A 27,592-nucleotide genomic window follows, 5' to 3' on the forward strand; every position below is an offset into this window, starting at 1 on the left:
CCGGGCCAGCTGAGTGGCTGTCAGTCACTCCAAGCTAGGTAGGGATATGGCTGTTTCCGTAGCCAGCCGAGGTTGCTGGCTGTAACTGCGACTTGGAGCTACCCCGGAGCAGAGATGGAACTGTCTGTCATTCTTCGGTGTTTGTCTCTTCTTGTCCTCGCCTCCGTGGGGTAAGCCAGGCCGTTCTGCCGTTACCCTTCAGTTGGATCTGTCTTCTCTTGTCCTCACCTCCGTGGGGTAAGTCAGGCCATTCTGCTGTTGCCCTGCGGGGGAGATCTGTCTTGTCTTGTCTTTGCCTCTGTTGGGTAAGTCAGGCCATTGTGCCGTTACCCGACGGATGGACCTGTCCCACCTTGGTGTGGAGATAAACCTGAGTCCCGGCTTGTCTAAGGATAAGTCCCGGCTCTATGTCTATGTACTGTCCAGTCTCATGTTAGTGTCATGTTAAAGATGAGTCCCGGCTTTTAGAAAGATAAGTGCTCGCTCTATGTTGATGTACAGTTCCCAGTCTGTCTCTGAGCTCCAGCCTCCGAGTTATCAGCCTCCACATTCCAAGACCCCAGCGTCCAGCCTCAAGCCTCAAGACCCCAGCTCCCAGCCTCCAACCTCCAGCCTCCAGCCTCAGGACCCCAGCCTCAAGATCCCAGCCCCAGCCTCCAGCCTCAAGACTCCAGCCTCCAGCCTCAAGACCCTAGCCTCCAGCCTCAATCCTCATCCAGTCTGTAGCCATGTCATATCCTTGCCTAGTTCTGGGTTCCGAGCCTGAGGCAAGACCCAGGTTCTGGGTCCTTGTCCAGTCTCTGGCTCGGTGTCCAAGCCCAGGCTCCTAGTTCATAGTTCCTTGTCCGGGTTCCCTGTTTCTTGTCCATGTCCTAACCCAGGTCCTGCATCCTAGTCCTATTCCTAGTACTTCAGTGTCTGTGTCTTGCATTTGGGTCCATTCCCAACGCGTCCCTCTTGTGACACCGTGAGAAGGCTTTGCTGAACAGGATTAAGGAAAACCCCAAGGCATTCTACAAGTATGCAAAAAGCAAGAGGATAAAACGTAAGAGAATAGGACCAATCAAGTGCGACAGTGGAAAAGTGTGTATGGAACTGGAGGAGATAGCGGTGTTACTTAAAGAGTACTTTGCTTCAGTATTCACTATGGAAAAGGATCTTGGCGATTGTAGGGATGACTTACAGTGGACTGAAAAGCTTGAGAATGTAGATATTTAGGAAGAGGATGTACTGGAGCTTTTGGAAAGCATCAAGTTGGATAAGTCACTGGGACCAGATGAGATGTACCTCAAGCTACTGTGGGAAGCGAGGGAAGAGATCACTGAGCCTCTGGTAATGATCTTTGCATCATCAATGGGGACGGGAGAGGTTCCGGAGGATTGGAGGGTTGCGGACGTTGTTCCATTATTCAAGAAAGGGAGTAGGGATAGCCCAGGAAATTATAGACCAGTGAGTCCTACTTCAGTGGTTGGTAAGTTGATGGAGAAGATCCTGAGAGGCAGGATTTATGAACATTTAGAGAGGTATAATATGATTAGGAATAGTCAGCATGGTTTTGTCAAAGGCAGGTCGTGCCTTACGAGCCTGACTGAATTTTTTGAGGATGTGACTAAACACATTGATGAAGGTAGAGCAGTAGATGTAGTGTATACGGATTTCAGCAAGGCATTTGACAAGATACCCCATGCAAGGCTTATTGAAAAAGTAAGGAGGCATGGGATCCAAGGGTCATTGCTTTGTGGATCCAGAACTGGCTTGCCCACAGAAGACAAAGAGTGGTTGTAGATGGGTCATATTCTGCATGCAGGTTGATGGCCAGTGCTGTTCCTCGGGGATCTGTTCTGGGATCCCTACTCTTCGCGATTTTTATAAATGACCTGGATGAGGAAGTGGAGGGATGGGTTAGTACATTTGCTGATGACACATAGGTTGGAGGTGTTGTGGATAGTGTGGAGGGCTGTCAGAGTTTACAGCAGGACATTGATAGGATACAAAACTGGGCTGAGAAGTGGCAGATGGAGTCCAACCCAGATAAGTGTAAGGTGGTTCATTTTGGTAGGTCAAATATGATGGCAGAATATAGTATTAATGATAAGACTCTTAGCAGTGTGGAGGATCAGAGGGATCTTGGGATCCGAGTCCATAGGACACTCATAGCTGCTGCACAGGTTGACTCTGTGGTTATGAAAGCATATGGTGCACTGGCCTTCATCAATCATGGGACTGAGTTTAGGAGCCAAGAGGTAATGTTGCAGCTATATAGGACCCTGGTCAGACCCTATTTGGAGTACTGTCTTCAGTTCTGGTCACCTCACTGAAGGAAGGACGTGGAAACTATAGAAAGGGAACAGGGGAGATTTACAAGGATGTTGCCTGGATTGGGGAGCATGCCTTATGGAAATAGTTGAGTGAACTCGGCCTTTTCTCCTTGGAGCGACGGAGAATGAGAGGTGACCTGATAGAGGTGTACAAGATGAGAGGCATTGATCGTATCGATAGTCAGAGGCTTTTTCCCAGGGCTGAAATGGCTAGCACAAGAGGGCACAGTTTTAAGATGCTTGGAAGTAGGTACAGAGGAGATGTCAGGGGTAAGTTTTTTTACGCAAAGAGTGGTGAGCGTGTGGAATGGGCTGCTAGCGACGGGGGTGGAGGCGGATATGATAGGGTTTTTTAAGAGACTCCTGGACAGGTACATGGAGCTCAGAAAAATAGAGGGCTGGGGGTAACCCTAGGTAATTTCTAAGGTAGGGACATGTTCGGCACAACTTTGTGGGCCGAAGGGCCTGTATTGTGCTGTAGCTTTTCTATGTTTCCATGTTTCTAGCCGTGTGTGTGTGTGTGTGTGTGTGTGTGTGTGTGTGTGTGTGTGTGTGTGTGTGTGTATGTGTGTGTGTGGGGCCTCTGTCAGTCGTGGTCAATGATGAGTTCTGCGCCTCTGGTCGAAGCTGGAGTGAAGCTGGAGTGGCCTCTCCAGGGCGCAAGCCAGGGCAGAGTTGATATGGAGATCCGTCTGTAGCCCATGCAGTGGGACCCCCCCCCCTCCATGCTGATGACAAGTCCAAAGGTACGACGAAGGTCGGTACAGTTTGGTGCCAGCAGCCTCGCAGGAGTTACCGTGCGGGTGCTGGGCACAGCAGTCAGCCGCCAGTTAACCCAGTAAAATGAAGGAATTATCGTCGTTGAAGAAAAAGTTAACCAATAGAAGAGCATGACCCTCCATGGAGGACATCTCCATGATCTGTGCAGACTGGATGTCAACAAGGAAGCGTTGAAGTCCTGGTTATCTTTAGGTTTCAATTTTTTTAATACAGTAAATTTCTGTTGCTGTTCAGTCGTTTAGTCGAGTCTGACTCTTTGTGACCTCATGGACCACAGGGTCCACAGGGTTTTCATGGCAAGATACAGAAGTAGATCGCCGGGCCTTTCTTCCGCACAGATACTGCTGATGCCCGGGTTGGGACCCGGCTGGCTTTGAACTCGGGACCGTCTGCCTCGAAGTCCAGTGCTGATGCCACTACACCACCAGCCGGAAATTTAAAGATACCTAAAACTCCAAGGGATACAGGTGCAGTTGACACACTTACACACCAGCTCAAATCCTATTTATTCAAACTTGCTTTTAACTAACATCTCCTCATCTTTTATTTCCACATTTGCACTTTACCCGTCGTAAAGCAGTTTGAATGGCACTGTTTGTATTGGGGTGTGGTGGACAGCGAGGAAGACTATCACAGCTTGATGTGGGATCTGGACCTTTGGAAAAATGGCAGATGGAATTTCATGCAGACAAGTGCGAGCTGTTGCACTTTGGTAGGACCAGCCAGGGTGGGGCACTGTGAACGGTAGGGCACTGAGGAGTGAATTAGAACAAAAAGGTTTTGTTAATACAGGTCCATGATTCGTTGAAAGTGTTATCACAGGTAGATAGGGTTGTAAAGAAAGGTTTTGGCTCATTGGCCTCCATAAATCCAAGTATTGAGTACAGGAGATGGGATGTGATGTTGGTGAAGCTTAATTTGAAGCATTGTGTGCGGTTTTGGTGACCTACCTACAGGAAAGATGGAAGTAAGATTGAAAGAGTACAGAGAACATCTACAAGGATGTTGCTGGGTTTGGAGGCCCTGAGTTATAAGTAAGATTGAATATCCCTTGGAACATAGAAGATTGAAAGGAGAATTGATTGAGGTATACAAAATTATGAGGGGTATGGATAGGGTAAATGCAAACAGGCTTTTTCCACCGAGGTTGTTTGGGACAACAACGAAAGGTAATGGGTTAAGGATGGAAGGTGAAAAATTTAAGGGGAACATGAAGGAAAACTTCTTCACTCAGAGGGCTGCGAGAGTGTGGAATGAGCTGCCAACGCAGGGGGTGCATGTAGATTCGATTTCAGCTTTTAACAGAAGTTTGGAGAGGTACGTGGATGGTAAGGGTACAGGGGGCTATGGTCCCAGTGCAGGTTGTTGGGAGTAGGCAGTTTAAATGGTTCAGCATGGACGAGATGGACTGAAGGGCCTGTTTCTGTGCTGTACTTTCCAATGACTCTGTGTGCCGTGGAGAGCATTCTAACTGGACGCATCGGCGCCTAGTATGGAGGGGCCACTGCACAGGGCCAGGAAAGGCTGCGGGGAGCTTTATTCCCAGCCAGATCCATCACGGGCACTCGCCTTCCCACCGCCCAGGACATCTTCGAGAGGCGGTGCCCAAGAGGATAGCGTCCATTGTGAAGGACCCTTATCATCCAGGACATGCCCTGTTCTCATTGAACATAAGAAATAGGAGCAGGAGTAGGCCATCCAGCCCATCGAGCCTGCCCTGCCATTCAATAAGATCATGGCTAATCTGTCCGTAAACTCAGCTCCATCTACCTGCCTTTTCCCCATAAACCCTTAATTCCCTTAGTATGTAAAAACCTATCTAACTGTATCTTAAATATATTTAGTGAAGAAGCCCTGGGCAAAGATTCACCACTCTCTGGGGAAAAACAATTCCTCCTCATCTCCATCCTAAATCTTCTCCCCTGAATCTTGAGGCAATGTCCCCTAGTCTCACCTCCCAACGGAAACAACTTTCCTACTTCTATCTTATCTATCCCTTCCAAAATTTTGTATGTTTCTATAAGATCCCCTCTCATTCTTCTGAATTCCAGAGAGTGCTACCATCATTGCCTGGAGTCCCACACTCAACAATTCAGGAATTGGCTTCTTCCCCTCCATCATCAGATTCCTGAATCATCCGTGAACAATACCCATCTATTCCTTTCTTTGCACTGTTTTTATATATAATTTATATATTTTTTGTCTCTAAACAACAAAGTTCACATCCAAATAAACCCATTTCTGATTCTGGACTGCCAAGTACCAGAGGGCATGCACTTCAGGCAGGGGTTCCTGGCCTGGGGTCCACAGCCTCCTTGTGTAATACTATTGGTCAATGGCATTAAAACAAGAGGATGGGAAGTCCTAATTTACAGTGAGAGGGGCAAAGTTTAAAGGAGATGCATTGGGCAAGAGAGTGGTGGGTGCTTGGAATATGCTGCCAGGGGTGGGGTCATTTACAAAGTTGTTAGATTAGGATGTATGGAATGTCCAGAGTACTTCTGGTCAAGGGCTTGTTGTGTCCATGTTTCTCATCTGTCTTCTTTACAAATCCAAACACTGTTCATCTTAATTCCACATCCAGATGAAAGATACACCTTAATCTGCATTCGATCATCCAAAACCCTCCACTTCTGTTCTGCTTGTGCATTTGCATTTGCTTCAATTCATAAGACTGAATCCATGTTCACAGTCAGCACTCGAAGCTTGAAATGTTCCAATGATTAGATTAGATTAGATTATGAGGACACGCAGTCCTCTTTTATTGTCATTTAGTAATGCATGCATTAAGAAATTATACAATACAGGTATTCCTCTGGTGTGATATCACAGAAACACAGGACAGACCAAGACTGAAAAACTAACAAAAACCACATAATTATAACATATAGTTACAACAGTGCAACAATACCGTAACTTGATGAAGAACAGGCCATGGCACAGTAAAAAAGTTCAAAGTCTCTCGAAAGTCCCACATCTCATGCAGACGGGAGAAGGAAGAAAACTCTCCCTGCCATGCCTGACCACATCCGAAAACTTCAAGCTCTGATCAGCCCTCTGACACCGAGTACCAAGCACCATCTCTGCCGAACGCTTTGACCACCAACAGGCAAAGCCGGGAATTTTGGGGCCTTCCCTCCGGAGATTCTCGATCGCACAGTAGCAGCAGCAGCGAACCAGGCATTTCAAAATTTCTCCAGATGTTCCTCTGCTTCTCACGTCTGTCTTCATCAAATCAGAATTGTACATGGCATCCTACTTACAAATATGATATCATTTCACCAGAGAGGCTACGCGCGCTGCGTCATGCCGCCATCTTCTCCTCCCGCCTCTTAAACAAGATGTCAACAAGAATTCTTCGTTTCTAAAAACATAGCTCAACACATCAGTGAATGTCTTAACTGAATCAGTCTTAACCTTCTCAGCAGGCTGGCAGTTTATTAACATTGAGCTACTGACTTCCATTCTGTGTTTATTGTTGCAATTTGTAACTGTGTTGTAACCTGAAACACTAAATATGTTGAAGCTCTGAAATGTTTCAAAGTAAAGGTTGTGGTACATGCATTATTTAGAAAATTTATGGATTAAATTCATTAACACATAATTAATTAGAAGGTAATTCACAATTGGGGTGCATGGGGTGACCAGGGAGGGTGAAAGGGCTTGTTGTGTTGATTCTGGGGCAGCTCACTCACCTCTGGTCCCCACAGGACACTCAGCTCTCACCTGTAGCTCTATGTAGGTGTTTGCATATGACACCGAACACAGGTGGGCTAGACCAGGTGAGAGTAGCCAGCGGACCTCATACTCTGGTGAGATAGGGGCAAGCCTGTCGAAGCATGTGAATTCAGCCCTGGTAGACTGGGTGGATGAGGTCTACAGTGAGATCGAACAATAAGGAAGGTGGTCCTGTAACGTTCCATGGAGAGTGAAGGGCAATACAGGGCACAGAAAATGTCATAAGACCATAAGATATAGGAGCACAATTAGGCCATTTGGCCTATCGAGTCTGCTCTGCCATTTCATCATGGCTGATCCATTTCCTTCTCAGCCCAGTCTCCTACCTTCTTCCCGTACTGTATCGCTTCATGCCCTGACCAATCAGAATCTATCAACCCCTGCCTTAACTATACCCAACGACTTGGCCTCCACAGCTGTCTGTGGCAATTCATTCCACAGATTCAGCAACCTCTGTCTAAAGAAATTCCTCCTCATCTCCATTCTAAAAGGGCACCCCTCTATTCTGAGGTTATGCTCTCTGGTCCTAGACTCCCCCACTATAGGAAACATCCTCTCCACATCCACTCTATCAATGCCTTTCAACATTTTATAAGGTTCAATCAGATATCCCCCTCACTGTTCTGAATTTCAGCGAGTACAGGCCCAGAACCATCAATTGGACCTCATATCGTAACACTTTCATTCCTGGAATCCTTGTCATGATTCTCCTCTGAACCCTCTGCAATGCCAGCACATCCTTTCTTGGATAAGGGGCTCAAACTGTTCTCAATAGTCCAAGTGAGGCCTCACCCATGTCTTATACAGCCTTGCTTTTATATTCTAGACCTCTCGAAATTAATCCTAACATTGCATTTACCTTCCTCACCACCATACAAGTTAACCTTAAGGGAATCCCACATGCGAACTCTCAAGTCCCTTTGCACCGCTGATTTTTGAAGTTTCTCTCCATTTAGAAAATAGTTTATGCTTTTATTTCTTCTACCAAAGTTCATCAGGGGGGTCACCAGGGAGTGCGTCAGTATTTACAGGGGGTCCCGGCGAGTGTGTCAGTATTTACAGGGGGGCCCGGGGAGTGTGTCGGTATTTACAGGGGGTCCCGGGGTGTGTGTCAGTATTTACAGGGGGTCCCTGGGAGTGTGTCAGTATTTACAGGGGGTCCCGGGGAGTGTGTCGGTATTTACCGGGGGTCCCGGGGAGTGTGTCGGTATTTACAGGGGGTCCCGGGGAGTGTGTCGGTATTTACAGGGGGTCCCGGGCAGTGTGTCAGTATTTACAGGGGGTCCCGGGGAGTGTGTCGGTATTTACAGGGGGTCCCGGGCAGTGTGTCAGTATTTACAGGGGTCCCGGGGAATGTGTCAGTGTTTACAGGGGGTCCTGGGGAGTGTGTCAGTATTTACAGGGGTCCCGGGAAGCTGATCGATATTTATGGAGGGGTCTGTGTGTCGGTATTTGCAGGGGACCTGATGGAGTGCACATGTATTGACAGGTGGTCCTCAAGGAGCGTGTAATAACTCACAGAGCGTCCTCAGGGGTGCGGCTGTGGGGCGGACAAATATGTAAGGGGGACGTGCAGTGTTGACTTGGGTTCTCCCTGCCTGTGTCAGTATGTTTCAGAGGCCTCCTATTATCAGCCGCTCCCCGGGAATATCCAGCAGCGCCCAGAAGGGCTGCTAGTCTGCATCGATACAGCTCCCAAGGGTTCCGGTGTGGCGACTGCACGAAAGAGAAACCAAAAGAGTGGAGCCCTTGTTGCGATTCCGACGTCGCAGGCGTCACCGTTTCGGTCTGCAGAGTCGACAGGAAGTTCGGGTGGGCGGCGAGCGGGACCCAGGACTCGCGACGACCCGTCGGTAAATCTCGCTCCGCCACCGAGGCCGAGAGTCGCGACAGGTAAAATAAAACACACTTTAGTTATTGCCGGAGCGCGGCCGGCTGTTCGTGATCTAAAGCCTGAAGTTGCCGCTTTGTAACTTGTAGTCGACAGTGATACTTTGATACTGCGCAGTTGATACTTTGTAACATGTAATTGCCAAGGTGGAAACTGACATGTTGCTTCGTAGATATTTACACTGCGCGTTCCATTTCTCTGCGGAGGGTTCGAATCCGCCCGGGCCGCGTTCTATTGTCCACGGGGAGCGTTCCATTTCTCCCGACTAACTGGACGTGGGGTAGATTGCAGCCCGTTGTGATGAAACAGATCATATCTATCTCTCCCTCTCTCTTCTCTGTGCTCCTTCCGGGTTCCCAGTCCTCTACCTCCTCCGGCGCTGTTTCCCTACGAAGGCCTCTCCGGTTCAGTGTTTGTAACCTGTAACGGCCCCTTTCCCCGTTTCTTCTTTTATATGAGGCTGACGCAAGGGCGAAAGAGTTAGAGGAGAGGGTGATCGCAGGTAATCGGCCGGTGCGAAAATTTCGCCTCTTTCTGCTTGTTCGCACAAATTTAACGGGGGGGGGGAATTAAATAAAACGAAAGGACATGTTCTCGGCAGGACACATCCGAGGACGGTGGGGGGTGGGGGGCAGCAATTTGGGACAGACGCCGATTAATCGCTGGGTGGCACGTTGTGTTGTAAAGACTCAGTGTTTTGGCTTTAAGGGGGCAGAAGTTCACAGGGCCCGCAGTGGTTCACATGACCAGGACCTCCACCGGACACGACTCTGAATGAACGGGTGGTTCGATTACTTCCCTTCTCCTCCTTACATCGCTCCTCTCTCCCTTCCCCTCATCCCTTTCCTGCCCCTTCCCCGTACCCTCTTTCCGTCTTTCTTGCCCTTCCCCCTCCCCCTCCACTCCAACCCTCCCCTCCCCCCTCCCCTCCACTCCCCCCTCCCCCCTCCCTCCACTCCCCCCTCCCCCTCCCCTCCCCCTCCCCTCCCCTCCCTCCACTCCCCCTCCCCTCCCCTCCCCCCCTCCCCTCCCCCCCTCCCCTCCCCTCCCCCCTCCCTCCCTCCCCTCCCCTCCCCTCCCCTCCCCTCCCCTTCCCCCTCCCCCCCTCCCCCCCTCCCCCTCCCTCCCCCCCCCCCCCCCTCCCCTCCCCCTCCCCCTCCCCCTCCCCCTCCCCCTCCCCCCTCCCCCTCCCCCTCCCCCTCCCCCTCCCCCTCCCCCCTCCCTCTCTCCCTCTCTCCTCCCTCTCTCCCCTCCCCTTCCCCTCTCTCCCCTCCCCTCTCCACCCCCTCCATCTCACCCTCTCTCCCCCCTCCCCTCTTGCCCATCTCACTAATGTTCTCTCTCCCCTCAGGTTCCACGCCCACCCACTCCAGTTTCCAACGCGCCTCTACGCCTCCTGCCCCCCACGCCACCACCACCCCATGTCTCGGGGCCAGGGCTCCCCGTGACAGCCCATGGTACAGCCCGGCGCACTGGTGGACGGCGACCCGGAGACGATCGCCGGGGAAGGCCTGCTGACCGCCCGTCCTGTCGGTGGAGTGACCCCAGTGACCCCTGCCGACCTCAGCACCATGGAGACGCTGGTCCAGGCCAATCGGCACCTGCATCGCGAGAAACGTCAGCCTCCGAGGTGAGTCAGGACGTTGGGGGCAGTTGCTGGTTGGAGTGTGTATGTGAGTATACGTGAGGCACAGACAGAATCTTTTGACGTGGGTTGAAATGCCTAATACTAGTGGGCATGCATTTAAGGTTTGTGGGGGTAAGTTCAAAGGAGACGTGGGAGGAAGTTTTTTCACACAGAGAGTGGGTGGGGGTGCCTGGAATGCACTGCCTGAGGCAGGTACATCAGGGATGTTTAAGGGACATTTCGATAGGAGCAGGATTGTGTGAAAATGGACACTGTGTAGGCAGAGGGGATTTGTTTAGCTGGCCACTTGATTACTAATTTAACTGGTTCAGCACAACGAAGGGCTTGATCCTGCTCTGGGAACTGTTCTACGTACTGTGGACCGTGCTGACCAAAGCCCCCACTGAAGCTCGTCCCAGATGCCCGCGTTGGGCCTGTATGCCTCTCAACCTTTCCAATCCCTGTACCTGCCTTTCAAATGTTACAGTAACCTGCCTCTAGCACTTTCGCCAGCATCTCGCTCCATGCGTGGACCACCCCCTGGGTGAAGAAGTTACCTCTCAGGTTTCTATTGAATTTCTTCCCTCTCATCCCAAAGCCCTGTCCTCCGGTTTAGAGTCACAGAACACCACAGCACCTTTGGCCAGTAGTCTGAGCCAAACTATTATTCTGCGCACTCCCTCCGTACCCCTCCCATCCACGTGCACATCCAAACTTCTCTTGAATCAAACCCACACCCACCACTCGCACTGGCAGCTCGTCCCACCCTCTGAGTGAAGAATCTCCCCTGAAACATTTCACCTTTCACCCTTAACCCATGATCTCTAGTTCTACTCTCACCCAACCTCACTGGAAAAAGCCTGCTTGCACTTACCCCTCATAATTTTGTATGCCTCTATCAAATCTCCCCTAAATCTTTTATGTTCGAAAGAGTAAAGTTCTAACCTATTTAACCTTTCCTTATAACTCAGGTCCTCAAGTCCTGGCACCATTCTCGTAAATTTTCTCTGTACCCTTTCAATTTTATTTACATCTTTCCCGTAGGTAGGTGACCAAAACTGCACACAATACTCCAAATTAGGCCTCAATGACGTCTTATAAAACTTCAATATAACATCACAACTCCTATATTAAATACTCTGATCTACGGAGGCTAATGTGCCAAAAGCTTTCTTTATGACCCTGTCTACAAACCCCATTTCCAGAAAAGTTGGGATATTTTCCAAAATGCAATAAAAACAAAAATCTGTGATATGTTAATTCACGTGAACCTTTATTTAACTGACAAAAGTACAAAGAAAAGATTTTCAATAGTTTTACTGACCAACTTAATTGTATTTTGTAAACATACACAAATTTAGAATTTGATGGCTGCAACACATTCAACAAAAGTTGGGACAGAGGCATGTTTACCATTGTGTTACATCACCTTTCCTTTTAATAACACTTTTTAATCGTTTTGGAACTGAGGATACTAATTGTAGTAGATTTGCAATTGGAAATTTTGTCCATTCTTGCTTGATATAAGACTTCAGTTGCTCAACAGTCTGTGGTCTCCGTTGTCTGATTCTCCTCTTCATGATGCGCCATACATTTTCAATAGGAGATAGATCTGGACTGGCAGCAGGCCAGTCAAGCACACGCACTCTGTGTCTACTAAGCCACGCTGTTGTGGCCCGTGCAGAATGTGGTCTGGCATTGTCCTGCTGAAATAAGCATGGACGTCCCGGGAAGAGACGTCGCCTTGATGGCAACATATGTCTCTCTAAAATCCTAATATACGCCTCAGAGTCAATGGTACCTTCACATACATGCAACTCACCCATGCCGTGGGCACTGATGCACCCCCATACCATCACAAACGCTGGCTTTTGCACCTTTCGCTGATAACAATCTGGATGTTCGTTTTCATCTTTGGCACGGAGAACTCGACGCCCGTTTTTTCCGAAAACTAGCTGAAATGTGGACTCATCCGACCACAGCACACGGTTCCACAGTCTTTCGGTCCATCTGAGACGAGCTCGGGCCCAGAGAACTTGCCAGCGTTTCTGCATAGAGTTGATGTATGGCTTCCTCCTTGCGTCAAGTTTCAAGTTGCATTTCTAGATGCAGCAACGGACTGTGTTGAGTGACAATGGTTTTCCAAAGTACTCCCGAGCCCAGGTGGCTATAATTGTCTCAGTAGCATGACAGTTTCTCAGGCAGTGCCGCCTGAGGGCTCGAAGATCACGCGCATTCAACAGTGGTTTCTGACCTTGCTCTTTACGCACTGAGATGTCTCTGAATCTTTTCACAATATTATGTACTGTAGATGTTAAAAGACCTAAATTCTCTGCAATCTTGCATCGAGAAATGTTCCTTTTGAACTGACTAACAATTCTCTCACGAATTTTGGCACAAACGGGTGAGCCACGACCCATCCTTGCCTGCAAAGACTGGGCCTTTGATGGACGCTACTTTTATACCCAGTCATGATACCTCACCCGCTACCAATTAGCCTGCTTAACGTGGAGTCTTCCAAACCGGTGTTACTTGAATGTTCTGTGCACTTTTCAATCTTATTTTAACTCTGTCCCAACTTTTGTTGAGTGTGTTGCAGCCATCAAATTCTAAATTTGTGTATGTTTACAAAATACAATTAAGTTGGTCAGTAAAACTATTGAAAAACTTTTCTTTGTACTTTTGTCAGTTAAGTAAAGGTTCACGTGAATTAACATATCACAGATTTTTGTTTTTATTGCATTTTGGAAAATATCCCAACTTTTCGGGAAATGGGGTTTGTACCTATGGTGCTATTTTCAAGGGATTCTGGGACCTGTAGTCCCAGATCCCTCTGTTCCTCCACATTCCTCAGTGCCCAACCACTCACCTGCAAGACCTACCCTGGCTGGTTCTCCCAAAGTGCAACACCTCACACTGGTCTGCATTGAATTCTATCTGATATTTTTCCGAATCAGAATCCGGTTTGATATCGCCGGCCCATCTTTGCGTTTGCTATGTTGTCCCGCTGAACCTTGTGGGCTCATTGTGTTGGCACAGGGGGTGTGTGGCGACACCGTTGGCACAGGGGGTGGGCGGTGAGACCGTTGGCACGGGGGTGTGTGGCAACACTTGCAGGCTGCCCCCCAGTACGCCCTTGGGTGGTGTTGGATGCATTTCACTGTCTGTTTTGATGTACAGCTGATCAAGTCATCAAGCTGAATCTGTCGTTGGGCTGCTGTGTGGCTGGGACGGCAACTTCCCGAGGGTGCTGCTCCCACCCCCACCGTCCTCGCAGCTGGTAGAAATGTTGCATCTGGAAAGTGCTGACGAAGGAGTCTCGGTGATTTGCCACCGTGTGTCCTGTAGACGTGGTGGGGAGAGGGAACGGGTGTGGGTGGGGCGGTATCAGGTGGGCTGCTGTGTGTCAGGCAGTATCAAGCTCCTCGCGAGTTGTTGGAGCCACACTCTCCCCAGGCAAGTGAAGAGTGCCCCGTCACACTCCTGACCTGCACACGGGGAGAGAGGTGATGTGGCGGATGTGGAGTGCATGGACCAACTCCACCCAGTGGTGGAGAGAGTGAACGGTTGTGGGTGGGGTGATATCAGGTGGGCTGCTGTGTGTCCTGTGGCTGTGGTGGAGAGAGGGGACGGTTATGGATAAAGTCCTAATTGTCCAGCCTCTTTCTATAACTCAGTCCCTCGAGTGCTGGCAGTGGTCTAGTAAATCTTCCTCTGCACTCCTGTCAGCTTCCTGGCACCTTCATCGTAGCAGGGTGAACAGACCGAACACGATACCACAGGAGTGCCTTCTACAACTGCAACAAAACGTCCCAACTCCTGCACTCGGTGCCCTATCTGACGGAGGCCAGCGTTCCTCACACCTGCTTCACTGCCCTCTCTATCTGTGATGACACTTTCAGGAAACAATGAGACATAGGAACAGAATTAGACCATCCAGCCGTTCCATCATGTCCAATTTATCATCCCTCTCAACTCCATTCTCCTGCCTTCTCCCCGTCTCCTTTGACACCCTGACTAACATCAACCTCCACCTTAAATATACACAACGACTTGGCCTCCACAGCTATTTGTGGCAATAAATTCCACATATTCACCGCCCTCCAGCGAAAGAAATTCGTCCTCATCTCCTTCTAAGTGGACGTCCCTCTATTCTGAGGCTGTGACCTCTGGTGTTAGACTCCCCCCACTACAGGAAACATCATTCTAATATTCAATAGGGTTCAACACGAACCCCCCCCCCCCAGCACCCCTGTAACGTGAGAGAGCAGGTTTGAGGATCCAGTGGGTGAAACAGGAGGCACAGAGTTTAAAATGGGTATGTGAGGTAGTAATTTATGAACAGAGAAACATTAAACTAGGTGTCCAGCTAAACCAATGTTTGTCTGAGCTACCCAAAACCACTACACTGTTACCCTTTAAATACTTTATACTTTATTGTCGCCAAACAATTGGTACTAGAACGTACAAACATCACAGCGATATTTGATTCTGCGCTTCCCACTCCCTGGATTACAAATATTAAATATTAAAAATAGTTAAAATTAGTAAATATTAAAAATTTAAATTATAAATCATAAATAGAAAAATGGAAGGTAAGGTAGTGCAAAAAAACCGAGAGGCAGGTCCGGATAGTTGGAGGGTACGGCCCAGATCCGGGTCAGGATCCGTTCAGCAGTCTTATCACAGTTGGAAAGAAGCTGTTCCCAAATCTGGCCGTACGAGTCTTCAAGCTCCCGAGCCTTCTCCCGGAGGGAAGAGGGACGAAAAGTGTGTTGGCTGGGTGGGTCGTGAATGGATACTCTGCTACACCTCCCCGATTTATAAAACCCAAGATGTAAGCATGCCACAAGCGGATACTTAACCAAACAGTGGGCACCCCGTCTGTGTCTGCAATGCTCTCTCTCAGTGGTTCTTCAGGACTGACGTCAAGCCCCACGGGTGGCAGGGAAGAAAGAGAGTGAACCCTCTGTACGTGGGCTCCTTTGCTCCTTTACATCAACCAATGGGAAAAGAACTTTGCAAACTTTAAAGGAACCATTGAAGCTCTTTCAAACAGAATAAGGCACACCCTCGAGAGGAGACCCCCCCTCATTCGTCCAATTACTGGCTCAGAGCCACCAAATGCTCCTTAGACATTAACACTCTCTCTCCAAAGATCATTCTTGTTAAATTTTGTTGGACTCTCTCAAATGCCAGCACATCCTTTCTTAGACAAGGGGCCCAAAACTGCTCACGATGTCCCAAGTGCGGTCTGACCAATGGCTCTTAAAACCTCAGTGTTATGTCCTTCCTTCTGTGTTCTCATCCTCGTCCTCTTGAAATAAATGCTAACTTTCCATTTACCTTCCTCATCACTGACTCCACCTGCAAGTTAACCCTCAGGGAATCCTGCACGATGACCCCAGTCCCTCTGTGTCGCTGATTCCTGAATTTTCTCCCCAATTAGAAAACAGTCTACACCTTTATTCCTTCCGCCAAAGTGCATGAACATATGCTTCCCGACACCGTATTCCCTCTGTCGCTTCCTCCCTCTTTTCCCAGTCTGTCCAAGTCAGCCCATGATTGAGTGGCAGAGCAGACTCGATGGGCCGAATGGCCTTTTTCTGCTCCTATATCTTATCCTGTTATAAATCCTTCTGCAGATTATTCTTCTTCCTCAACACTACCAGCTCCTCCACCTACCTTCACATCATCTGCACACTTGGCTACAAAGCGATCAATTCCGTCATCCAAATCATTGATATATAGTGTGAAATGAAGTCAGCCCTGTGGACACCGGCAACCAGCCAGAAAAGGCCCCCCCCGCCCCTTATTCCCACTCTTTGCCTCCTGCCGCTCAGCCAATTTTCTATCTATGCCAGTGTCTTTCCTGTAATACCATGGGCTCCTATCTTGTTTAGCAGCCTCATGTGAGCCACCTTGTCAAAGACCTTCTGAAAATCCAAGTAAACAACATCCACTGATTCTACTTTGTCTATCCTGCCTGTTATTTCCTCAGAAGAGTTCCAACAGAGTTGTCAGGCAAGATATTCCCATGAGGAAACCACGCTGACTTTGTCAAGTGCCTCCAAAACCCTGAAACTATATCCCTAATAATGAACTCAAACGTGTCATCAGCCACTGAAGTCAGGGTAACTGGCCTACAAGTTTCTGCTGTCTTCCTCCCTCTTTTCTCAAAAAGTGGAGTGACATCTGCTATTTTCCAGTCCTCTGGAACCATGCTAGAATCTAGTGATTCATGAAAGATCATTGCTAATTCTCTTCACAAGCATATACCTCAATCTCTAGGTATCTCAACACTACCCAGGGCCCTGCCATTTGCTGTGAAATCCTTCCAAAAATGCAATACCTAGCACTTGTCTAAATTAAACTGCATCTGCCATTTGTCAGCCCGGCTGATCAAGAACCCTGGGCAAATAAGCATAATCTTCGCTGTTTACCACAACAGCCTTTTTTAAGATAAAGATTTAAAGATGAGCTTCATTTGTCACCGACATGTGTCATGAAATTTTTTGTTTTGTGGCAGCAGTACAGTGTAATACATAAAACTATACTATAAATCATAATAAGAAATGTACACTTCATCGTACCACTTTATTTGGTACTCCCTGTACCTAACAAAGTGACCGCTGTGTGTATGTCCGTGGTCTTCTGATGCTGGCGCCCATTCACTCCGAAGTTCGACGTGTTGTGCATTCAGAGATGCTCTTCTGTGCACCACTGTTGTAATGTGAGGTTATTTGAGTTGCTGTCGCCCTCCAGCTTGAACCAGTCTGGCCATTCTCCTCTTGACTTCTCTCATTGACAAGGCATTTTCTACCACAGAACTGGTGTTTTTTTTTTTTTGCACCATTCACAATAAACTCTCAAGACTGTTGTGTGCGTGAAAATCCCAGGAGGTCAGCACTTGCTGGGATACTCAAGCCACCCCATCTGGCACCAACAACCATTCCGCGGTTAAAGCTGCTTAAGATCACATTTCTTTCCCCCATTCTGATGTTCGGTCTGAACAACAACTGAACCGCGTGACCGTGTCTGCATGCTTTTATGTACTGAGTCGCTGCCACATGATTGGCTGATCAGCAGGTGCACCTGATAAAGTGAGAACTGAGTGTAGATGTGCGGGAATTAAATAAATATTGCAAAGCAACAGTGGAAGTAGCAAAGTAGTCTTCATGGGTTCATTGTCCGTTCAGAAATATGATGGCGGAGAGGAAGGGGCTGCTCTTGAAGTGCTGAGTGTGTTCTAACACCTTGCTACTCAAAACGCAGGATGAAGTTTGTCACTTACACGTCTAAATGTGTCATGTTTCCTGTTTCCTGTTTCCGCTTCCCTCTGTCTCCCCGCCACCCTCACCACCACCACTCCCCACCCCCAACACCGGCTACCGGCAACCCAGAGGCGATCCGTCAGAGTAACCAGGCGCTGCGGGAGCGCTGCGAGGAGCTGCAGGAATTCCAGGCGCGGAACAGGAGGGAGAGGGAGTTCGTGATGAGCCGGTTCCGGGAGGCCAGGCAGCTGGTCGAGCAGCTGAGGGCCGCCAACGGGCAGCTGCAGCGCAGGGCGAGCGAGGTGGGTGCAGACGTCAAGGTGAACCGGGGCCCTGTCCCCATTCCACTCTCCTGCTTGGCCCTCTGCTCTCTCCTCTGCCCTGCACTCATCGACTCCTTGCTTCCCCCTCTCTCACTCTACACCCCCTCTCCCCCTCTCACCTGCACCAAACCCCCCTCCTCTCCGAACCCCCCTCCCCCTCTCGGGACCCCACCATCCCTCCCCCCCTCTCGAGACCCTCTCCCCCTCGGGACCCCTACCACTCCCCCACCTCGGGACCCCCCACCCCTCCCCCCCCCTCAGCCCTCTCCCTCCCCTCTCGGGACACCCCCCCAACCCTCCCCCTCCCCTCGGGGACCCCCCTAGCCCTCTCCCTCCCCTCTCGGGAACCCCCACCCCTCCTCCCCCCTCTCGGGACCCCTCCCGAGACCCCGCCCCCTCTCGGGACCCCCCCCCCCTCAGCCCTCTCCCTCCTCTCTCGGGACACCCCCCTAGACCTCCCCCGTCTCGGGAACCCCCACCCCTCTCCCCCACCTCTCGGAACTCGGAACCCCCCTCTCGGGACCACCCCACCCCTCCTCCCCCTTGGGACCCCCCCACCCCTCACCCCTCTAGGGACCCCTCCCTCCTTCCCCTCTCACCCTCCCCTTCACCCTCCCCCTCCCCCTCCCCATCTTTCCCCCTTCTTTCCCCCACACCCTCTTCCCCACCCCACACACCCTCCCCCCCACACCCTCTGCCCTCGCTCCCCCTCTCTCCACATTCTGCATTGGATACAGTCTCGATGTGATGGTGGGGAGAGAGAGAGAGAGAGAGAGAGAGAGACCATCTTGCCGCTGACTTCTACCCCCTCCCTGTCTCTCTTTCCCTCTCTCGGCAGGGGATGGCGGTAGGAAGCCCCTCCCATGATGCCTCCGAGAGTGCAGAGAGCTCCCTCGCCTCCTATACCACCATCACCCAGAGCATGTTTAACCTCCCCGCCGCACAGCAGCCCGAGGATGCCAGGGGTCAGGTGAGTGGACAAACGGGGGTTGTTTCCGCTGGCAAAATGAAGGCTGACGGGTGACCAGATAGAGGTTTATGACGTTAGCGGGACAGACACGCAGCGGCTTCTTTATTTAGTTCCTCCCGTTCCTAATAAAGTGGCCACTAATTGTACGTTCCTGATATAACGCTGCTGTAGCCCGTCCACTTCAAGGTTCGACTTGCTGTGCATTCAGAGACACTCTTCTGCACACCAGTGTTGTAACGTGTGGTTATTTTGAGTTACTGTCAGCTTGAACCAGTCTGGCCATTCTCCTCTGACCTCTCTCAGTAACAAGGCATTTTCTCCCACAGAACTGCTGCTCGCTTTTGCTCTCACACCACTCTCTGAAACCTCTAGAGACTGCTGTCCATGAAAATCCCAGGACCATAAGATGTAGGAGCAGAATTAGGCCATTTGACCCTTCTAGTCTGTTCTGCCATTTCATCATGGCTGATCCGATTTTCCTCTCATCCCCACTCTCCTGCCTTGCCCCCGTGTCCCTTCATGTCCCGACCAGTCAAGAAGCTGTCAAACTCTGCCTTAAAAGTTGGCCTCCACAGCTGCCTGTGGCAACAAATTCTACAAGTTGGCCATTCTCTGGCTGTAGAAGTTCCTCCTCATCTCTGTTCTATAAGGACACCCCTTCATTCTGAGGCTGTGCCCTCTGGTCTACACACTCCCACCATAGGAAACAACATTTCCACGTCCACTTTATCAAGACCTTTCACCATTCAATAGGTTTCAATTTGGTCACCTTTCATTCTTCTGAATTCTAGTGAATACAGGCCCAGAGCCATCAAACGCTCTTCATATGACAAGCCGTTTAATCCTGGAATCATTTTCGTGAGCCTCCTTTGAACCCTCTCCAGTTTCAGCACATCCTTCTCTGCAATAAGAGGTCCAAACCTGCTTACAGTTCTCCAAGTGAGGCCTCACCAGTGCTTTATAAAGCCTCAACATTACATCCTTGCTTTTATATTCTAGTCCTCTTGAAATGAATGCTAACGTTGCATTTGCCTTCCTCACCACAGACTCAACCTGCAAATTAACCTTTCGGGAATCCTGCACAAGGACTCCCAAGTCCCCGTGCGCTTCAGATTTTCGTATTTTCTCTCAATTTGGAAAATAGTCAACTCTTTCATTTCCTCTACGAAAGTGCATGACTGTACACTTCCCGACACTGTATTCCATTGGTTATTTCATTGCCCATGCTCCCTATCTAAGTCCTTCTGTAGCTTCTCTATTCCTCAAAACTACCTGCCCCTCCACCTATCTTCATACCTTCTGCAAAATTCACAACAACGCCATCAAGTCCATCGTCCAAATCCTTGACATGTAACATAAAAAGAACCAGTCCCAACACAGATCCTAGTGGAACACCACTATTTTCCGACAGCCAGCCAGAAAAGGCTCTCTTCATTCCCATTCTTTTTCTCCTGCCAGTCAGCTATGCTGTATCCAGTCTAGAATCTTTCCTGTAATACCATGGGCTCGTAGCTTTTTAAGCAGCCTCACGTGTGACACCTTGTCAAAGGCCTTCTGAAAATCCAAGTATACAACATCAACCAATCCTCCTTTGTCTATCCTGCTTGTTACTTCTTCAAAGAATTCCAACAGATTTGTCAGGCAAGATTTTCCCTTGAGGAAACCATGCTGACTGCAGCCTATTATCATGTGCCTCCAAGTACCCCAAAACCACATCCTTAATAATCGACTCCAACATCATCCGAACCGCTGAGGTCAGACTAATTGGCCTATAATTTCCTTTCTTATGACTCTCTCCCTCCTTGAAGAGTGGAGTGACATTTGTAATTTTCCAGTCTTCTGGAACCATTCCACAATCTATTGATTCTTCAAAGATCATTACAAATGCCTCCACAATCTCTTCAGAACCCTGGGGCATACACCATCTGGCCCAGATGACTCATCTACCTTCAGACCTTTCAGTTTCCCAAGAACTTTCTCCCCGGTAATGGTAACTTCACACACTTCATGCCCCCTGACACCTGGAACTTCCATCATACTGACAGTGTCTTCCACAGTGAAGACTGATGGAAAATACTTTTTCAGTTCATCCGCCATTTCCTTGCCCCCCATTACTACCTCTCCAGCATCGTTTTCCAGCGGTCTGATATCCACTCTCGCCTTCCAAGTGTATCTGAAGAAACTTTTGGTATCCTGTAGCTTACTTTCATACTCTACTTTACCTTCTTAATGACTCTTTAATTGCCTTCTGTTGGTACTCAAAAGCTTCCCAATCTTCTAACTTCTGACTCATTTTTGTTCTATTTTTGTCTCTTTGGCTTTTATGCTGGTTTTGACTTCTCTTGTTAGCCACAGTTATGTCACCTTTCCCTTAGAATACTTCTGTCTGTTTGGAATGTATATATCCCGTGTCTTCCAAATTCCAGCCCTTGCTGCTCTGCCGTCTCCCCTGCCAGTGTTCTTTTCCAATCAATTCTGGCCGACTCTTCTCTCATGCCTTTGTAATTCCCTTTAGTTCACTGTAATACTGATAGATCTGACTTTAGCTTCTCCTCAAATTTCAGAGTGAATTTAATCCAATTATGGTCATATACCCTTAAGGGTTTTTTTTTACCTTAAGCTCTCGAATCAATTCTGGTTCATTGCACAACACCCAATCCAGAATAGCTGATCACCAAGCGGGCTCAACCACAAGCTGCTCTAAAAAGCCATCTTGCAGGCATTCTAGCCATTCCCCCTCTTGGAATCCAGCACCAACCTGATTTTCCCAATCTATCTGCATGTTGAAATCCCCCGTGACTCTTGTAACATTGGCCTTTTGACATGCATTTTCTATCTTGTAGACCCAGGGGGGTCCCCAACCTTTTTTGCACTGTGGACCAATTTAATATTGACAACTTGTGGACCGGCCGACCGGGGTAGTGGGGGTGGTGTTCAAGTAGGGTTAAACTCACCTCAACAACGGGGTAGTGGGGGTGGTGTTCAAGTAGGGTTAAACTCACCTGTTACAGTTAGGGTTGCCAACTTTCTCACTCCCAAATAAGGGACAAAAGTAGCAGTCAAATCCTGGCGTCACACATCAAAGTTGCTGGTGAACGCAGCAGGCCAGGCAGCATCTCGAGGAAGAGGTACAGTCGACATTTCAGGCCGAGACCCTTCGTCCTGAAACGGACTGAAACGTCGACTGTACCTCTTCCTAGAGATGCTGCTTGGCCTGTTGCGTTCACCAGTAACTTTGATGTGTGTTGCTTGAATTTCCAGCATCTGCAGAATTCCTGTTGTTCGCGTAGTCAAATCCCAGGACACTTTACCCCAGGAAAGACTACCATGACCATGAAGCCTTGCGCGGGCACCTGTGTGCGCATGTGCGTACGTGCCGATTTTTTTTCTCCCCACAAATCGCTTTTCCCTTCATCTTCCCGACTACACTGTACATACATTATTTCTACTTTATATAGGCTGTGTATTTATCATATCATTCCTGCTTTCACTATATGTTAGTGTTGTTTTCGGTTTTATGTGTTATTTGGTATGATTTGGTAGGTTTTTTTTGGATCTGGGAACGCTCAAAAATGTTTCCCATATAAATTAATGGTAACTGCTTCTTCGCTTCACGCCATTTTGGCACGAAAGGTTTCATAGGAACGCTCTACCTTAGCAGGGGGAAATACGGGACAAGGGCGGTCCCGTATGGGACAAACCAATTTAGCCCAATATATGGGATGTCCCAGCAAATACAGGACAGTTGCCAACCCCATGTTCAAGTTCAACAGTGCGTGACAGGGAATGAGGAAAGGTGCAGCTGACTCATATCGTTTCCTCATGGCCCAGTAGAGGTCCACGGCCCAGTGGTTGGAGACCATTGTTGTAGACCACATCCATATTATGTCTGAGGGCCTATATGTACCTTTGTGGTTCCTTAGCTCTTTGCACAATGATTTAACACTTTCTGACCCCAGATCCCCTCTTTCAAATGATTTAACTTCATTGCTTACCAACAGAGTAACACCCCCCCCCCCCCCGCCTTCCTGCCTGTCCTTTCGATACTGTGTGACACTTGGACAGATGCATGAACAGGCAGGAATGCAGGGTTTAAATTAGCACCGGGTCTGGCACAGACACGAAGGGGTTGTGCTTGTGCCGAACCGTTCTGCGTGCCTGCAGGCAGGGTTTGCTTTGCGCCTGGGCAGACACAAACTTGTACGGTGCTGTGCAATAAGTCTCAGGCACGCGTCTGCAGCTCGGGTAGTTGTCAACGTGGAGCGGGGTTTGTAAAGTTGGCGGGAGCAAAGGTTGTTGGGAATGGTGTGGGCCAGGTGGCGGAGAAGGAGTGCCGGGGGGAGGGAAGTGGAGAGAATGCAGACGCACCCAGCCCTGAGACACCGGGCAAGGTCATTTGATTCCAAACGATTGACTTATTGAGAACTACAGAATGTCTCTCTGGTGCTTCCCTCCGCCTTCCCCTTTTCCCAAACCTGATTCCCCTCTCCCTGTCCTCTTCCCACTCTCAGTCCACAGTAGAGACCCATATCAGAATCAGGTTTATCATCGCTCACATGTCATGAAATTTGTGTTTTGTTTTTGTGGCAACAGTACAGTGCAGTACATAAAATGACTACAGTCCTGAGCAAAAGAGCGAAAATGACTAGTGTCAACAGGCATAACTTTAAGGTGGTTGGAGGAAAGAATCTGGAGGGAGGGGGGAATCATAAAAGGTCGGCTTTGACACAGAGATTCGGGCAGGCGGGTCTCATCAGCCTGGGACGGCAGCCCGCCTAGGAGAAGGAAAACCCTGATTTTAAACCTCCGCTGCCTTGCGGCCATACCGACCCACGGGAAAGGCTTCGGGAGTAAACCCCGAGGAGGAAATCCAGAGCCGGGGGTCCCTAAGTGAGTTTGATGGTGCTTACAACTTCACCCTGGCAATCTCTGCCAGGACACTGGTGCCAAGCTGTATCAGTGCTTGCCCTTCCCTTGGACTGCATCAGTGACGTGGAGAGGTGCATGGGCAACAAATCTTCCTGCCCTGGAGAGGACACAGTCCACCAGGGGTGCCAACCCATGATCCCCCGGGATCGACGGCTGCCTACTACTACACAGGGAGCGGTGGGCATGTGGAATGCCCTGCTAGATACATTAGGGACATTTAAGAGACTCTGGATGATAGAAACATGGAGTGTTACGTGGGAGGGAAGGGTTAAATTGACGGTGGAGTGGGTTAAAGGTCGCCACTGCATTGTGGGCTGAACTGTGCTGTACTGTTCCAGCTTCTATGTGTCACTGATAATAGATTTGATTCAGACAACGTGGCAAATCCCAGTTATCAGAGCCAGAGAGGGCGTTAAAATAATGTCCCTGCTCGCCGACGAGGCGGGGAGATGTTCCGGGTGGCGGCGGGGGGGGGAGGGTGCGGGGGGTGGGGGAGGGGGGAGCACTGCCACTCAGCCCTGCCTCTGCGCCATGTCCAGGCGGAGATCCCGGAGTACGTGCGTCTCCTGAAGGAGCGGAAGGAGGAGCTGGAGGACGACCTGCGGGTCATGAGGACCGAGAACCAGCTGCTGCGGCAGCAGTTGGCGCAGACCGGGACGGCGCAGGTGGTAGGGCGGGAAGAGGTAAGGGGCGGGCTGCGAGCTTGTGTAGCGGGAGTTGTGCTGGGGGGGGGGACGGTGCCTTACTGCCCTGCGGGCCGACATGCCCTCTGCCTCATCTCTCCTCCCACCTGCCGTCCTGCGCCTCCGTGACGCTCACTCATTCGCAGCTCTGCCCCCCCCTCAGAACTCCCTCCCTCCCTCGCTCCCACACCCCCCTGTGGCGGACCTCCCCCCTGCACAGGGGTCAACACAACGCTTCTCAGTGACATCATTTGGGGTTCAATTCCCGCCGCTGTCCGTGACGAGTTTGTACGTTCTCCCCGCGACCGCGTGGGTTTCCTCCGGGAGCTCTGGTTTCCTCCCACGCAGTCCAAACCCGTACGGGATCGGGTTAGCGAAATGTGGGCTTGCTGTGTTGGTGCCGGGAGCGAGACGGCTCTTGCGGGCTGCGTTGGTCGTTGACGCAAGGCATACGTTTCACTGTTTTGATGTACGTGTGACAAGCTGATCTAATTGCTCCTCCCCCACCACACTGCCAACACCATCCACAATGGTGCTCGTTCCCTCTCTCCTCCATAGGCTTGTCCCACTCCCTCATGCTCCCTCCCTCCCTCTATCTCGTCCACGACCCTCCCTCCCTCTCTCCCGTGGCACTCGGTCCCTCCCTCCCTCTCGCCCGCGAGCTTCCCTCTCGGAGGACCGTAGACTGAGAGAAGCTGTGTGCGTCTGTTCCAGGTAAAGGCACCGAATGAGGAAGCTACCGGCCAGTCGCCAGTCAGGTATATAGAACGCTGATCCTCGAGTCCTCCCAGTCTCCGTGATCCTCTCCCTCCCCTTCACCCCCTTTCCGGCCCTGGCCCCCTCCCCGACTCCATGACCCCCTCCCTCCCCTCCACCTCTCCCATCTCTGTTGACCCCCTCCCTGTCTCTGTGACCACTCCCTAGATGTGACCCTACACCCCTCCCCGTTTCCATGACCCCCCTGCCTCCCCTACACCCCTCCCTGTCTCCGTGAACCCCTCCCTCCGCAACTCTCTGACCTCCTCCCTCCCCTACAACCTCTGTCTCTGTGAAACACTCTGTCTCCATTGATCTCCACCCTCCCCTACACCCCTCCCTATCCCTGACTCTGTGATCTCCACCCTCATCTACAACCTCCATCGCTGTGAAACCCTCCCCGTCTTGTAGTCCCCTCCCTCCACTACAACCTCCTTGTCTCTGTGAACCCCTCCCTCCCTGTCTCCATGATCTCCACCCTCCCCTACACCCCTCCCTGTCTCCGTGATCTCCACCCTCCCCTACAACCTCCCTGTCTCCGTGATCTCCACCCTCCCCTACACCCCTCCCTGTCTCCCTGATCTCCACACTCCTCTACAACCTCCCTGTCTCCGTGATCTCCACCCTACCCTACACCCCTCCCTGTCTCCGTGATCTCCACCCTCCCCTACACCCCTCCCTGTCTCCGTGATCTCCACCCTCCCCTACACCCCTCCCTGTCTCCATGACCTCCACCCTCCCCTACACCCCTCCATGACTCTGTGATCTCCACCCTCCCCTACATCCCTCCCTGTCTCCGTGACCTCCACCCTCCCCTACACCCCTCCCTGACTCCGTGATCCCAACCCTCCCTGCACCCCTCCCTGTCTCCGTGACCTCCACCCTCCCCTACACCCCTCCATGACTCCGTGATCTCCACCCTCCCCTACACCCCTCCCTGTCTCCGTGATCTCCACCCTCCCCTACACCCCTCCCTGTCTCCGTAATCTCCACCCTCCCCTACACCCCTCCCTGTCTCCGTGATCTCCACCCTTCCCTACACCCCTCCCTGTCTCCATGATCTCCACCCTCCCCTACAACCTCCCTGTCTCCGTGATCTCCACCCTCCCCTACACCCCTCCCTGTCTCCCTGATCTCCACACTCCTCTACAACCTCCCTGTATCCGTGATCTCCACCCTCCCCTACACCCCTCCCTGTCTCCGTGATATCCACCCTCCCCTACACCCCTCCCTGTCTCCGTGATCTCCACCCTCCCCTACACCCCTCCCTGTCTCCATGATCTCCACCCTCCCCTACACCTCCCCCTGTCTCCGTGATCTCCACCCTCCCCTACACCCCTCCCTGTCTCCGTGATCTCCACCCTCCCCTACAACCTCCGTCTCCGTGATCTCCACCCTCCCCTACACCCCTCCCTGTCTCCGTGATCTCCACCCTCCCCTACAACCTCCCTGTCTCCGTGATCTCCACCCTCCCCTACACCCCTCCCTGTCTCCGTGATCTCCACACTCCTCTACACCCCTCCCTGTCTCCGTGATCTCCACCCTACCCTACACCCCTCCCTGTCTCCGTGATCTCCACCCTCCCCTACACCCCTCCCTGTCTCCGTGATCTCCACCCTACCCTACACCCCTCCATGACTCCGTGATCTCCACCCTCCCCTACACCCCTCCCTGTCTCCGTGATCTCCACCCTCCCCTACACCCCTCCCTGTCTCCGTGATCTCCACCCTCCCCAACACCCCTCCCTGTCTCCGTGATCTCCACCCTCCCCTACAACCTCCCTGTCTCCGTGATCTCCACCCTCCCCTACACCCCTCCCTGTCTCCCTGATCTCCACACTCCTCTACAACCTCCCTGTCTCCGTGATCTCCACCCTCCCCTACAACCTCCCTGTCTCCGTGATCTCCACCCTCCCCTACACCCCTCCCTGTCTCCCTGATCTCCACACTCCTCTACAACCTCCCTGTATCCGTGATCTCCACCCTCCCCTGCACCCCTCCCTGTCTCCGTGATCTCCACCCTCCCCTACACCCCTCCCTGTCTCCGTGATCTCCACCCTCCCCTACACCCCTCCCTGTCTCCGTGATCTCCACCCTCCCCTACACCCCCCCCTGTCTCCGTGATCTCCACCCTCCCCTACACCCCTCCCTGTCTCCGTGATCTCCACCCTCCCCTACACCCCTCCCTGTCTCCGTGATCTCCACCCTCCCCTACACCCCTCCCTGTCTCCGTGATCTCCACCCTCCCCTACACCCCCCCCTGTCTCCGTGATCTCCACCCTCCCCTACACCCCTCCGTCTCCG

The 27,592-nt window shown here is 50.9% G+C and overlaps 1 protein-coding gene across 5 annotated transcripts in view; it reads left to right on the forward strand.

Moving 5' to 3' along the window:
- The first annotated feature begins 8,502 nt into the window (after positions 1-8,502).
- ikbkg (inhibitor of nuclear factor kappa B kinase regulatory subunit gamma) overlaps positions 8,503-27,592 on the forward strand; it is a 29,811-nt gene continuing 10,721 nt past the window's right edge. The window contains exons 1-6 of one of the 5 annotated variants that reach the window (XM_072250132.1): positions 8,503-8,729; positions 10,079-10,357; positions 17,758-17,930; positions 18,790-18,921; positions 24,390-24,533; positions 25,248-25,291. In XM_072250132.1, coding sequence (XP_072106233.1) covers positions 17,850-17,930; positions 18,790-18,921; positions 24,390-24,533; positions 25,248-25,291 — 401 coding nt within the window. In that variant the 5' untranslated portion in view covers positions 8,503-8,729; positions 10,079-10,357; positions 17,758-17,849. The remainder of the gene's footprint in view (positions 8,730-10,078; positions 10,358-17,757; positions 17,931-18,789; positions 18,922-24,389; positions 24,534-25,247; positions 25,292-27,592) is intronic. The other 4 variants (XM_072250129.1, XM_072250131.1, XM_072250130.1 and 1 more) reach the window with 4 other exon arrangements.

Source organism: Mobula birostris, unplaced genomic scaffold (assembly GCF_030028105.1).
Source record: "Mobula birostris isolate sMobBir1 unplaced genomic scaffold, sMobBir1.hap1 scaffold_1677, whole genome shotgun sequence".
Taxonomy (NCBI): Eukaryota; Metazoa; Chordata; class Chondrichthyes; order Myliobatiformes; family Myliobatidae; genus Mobula; species Mobula birostris.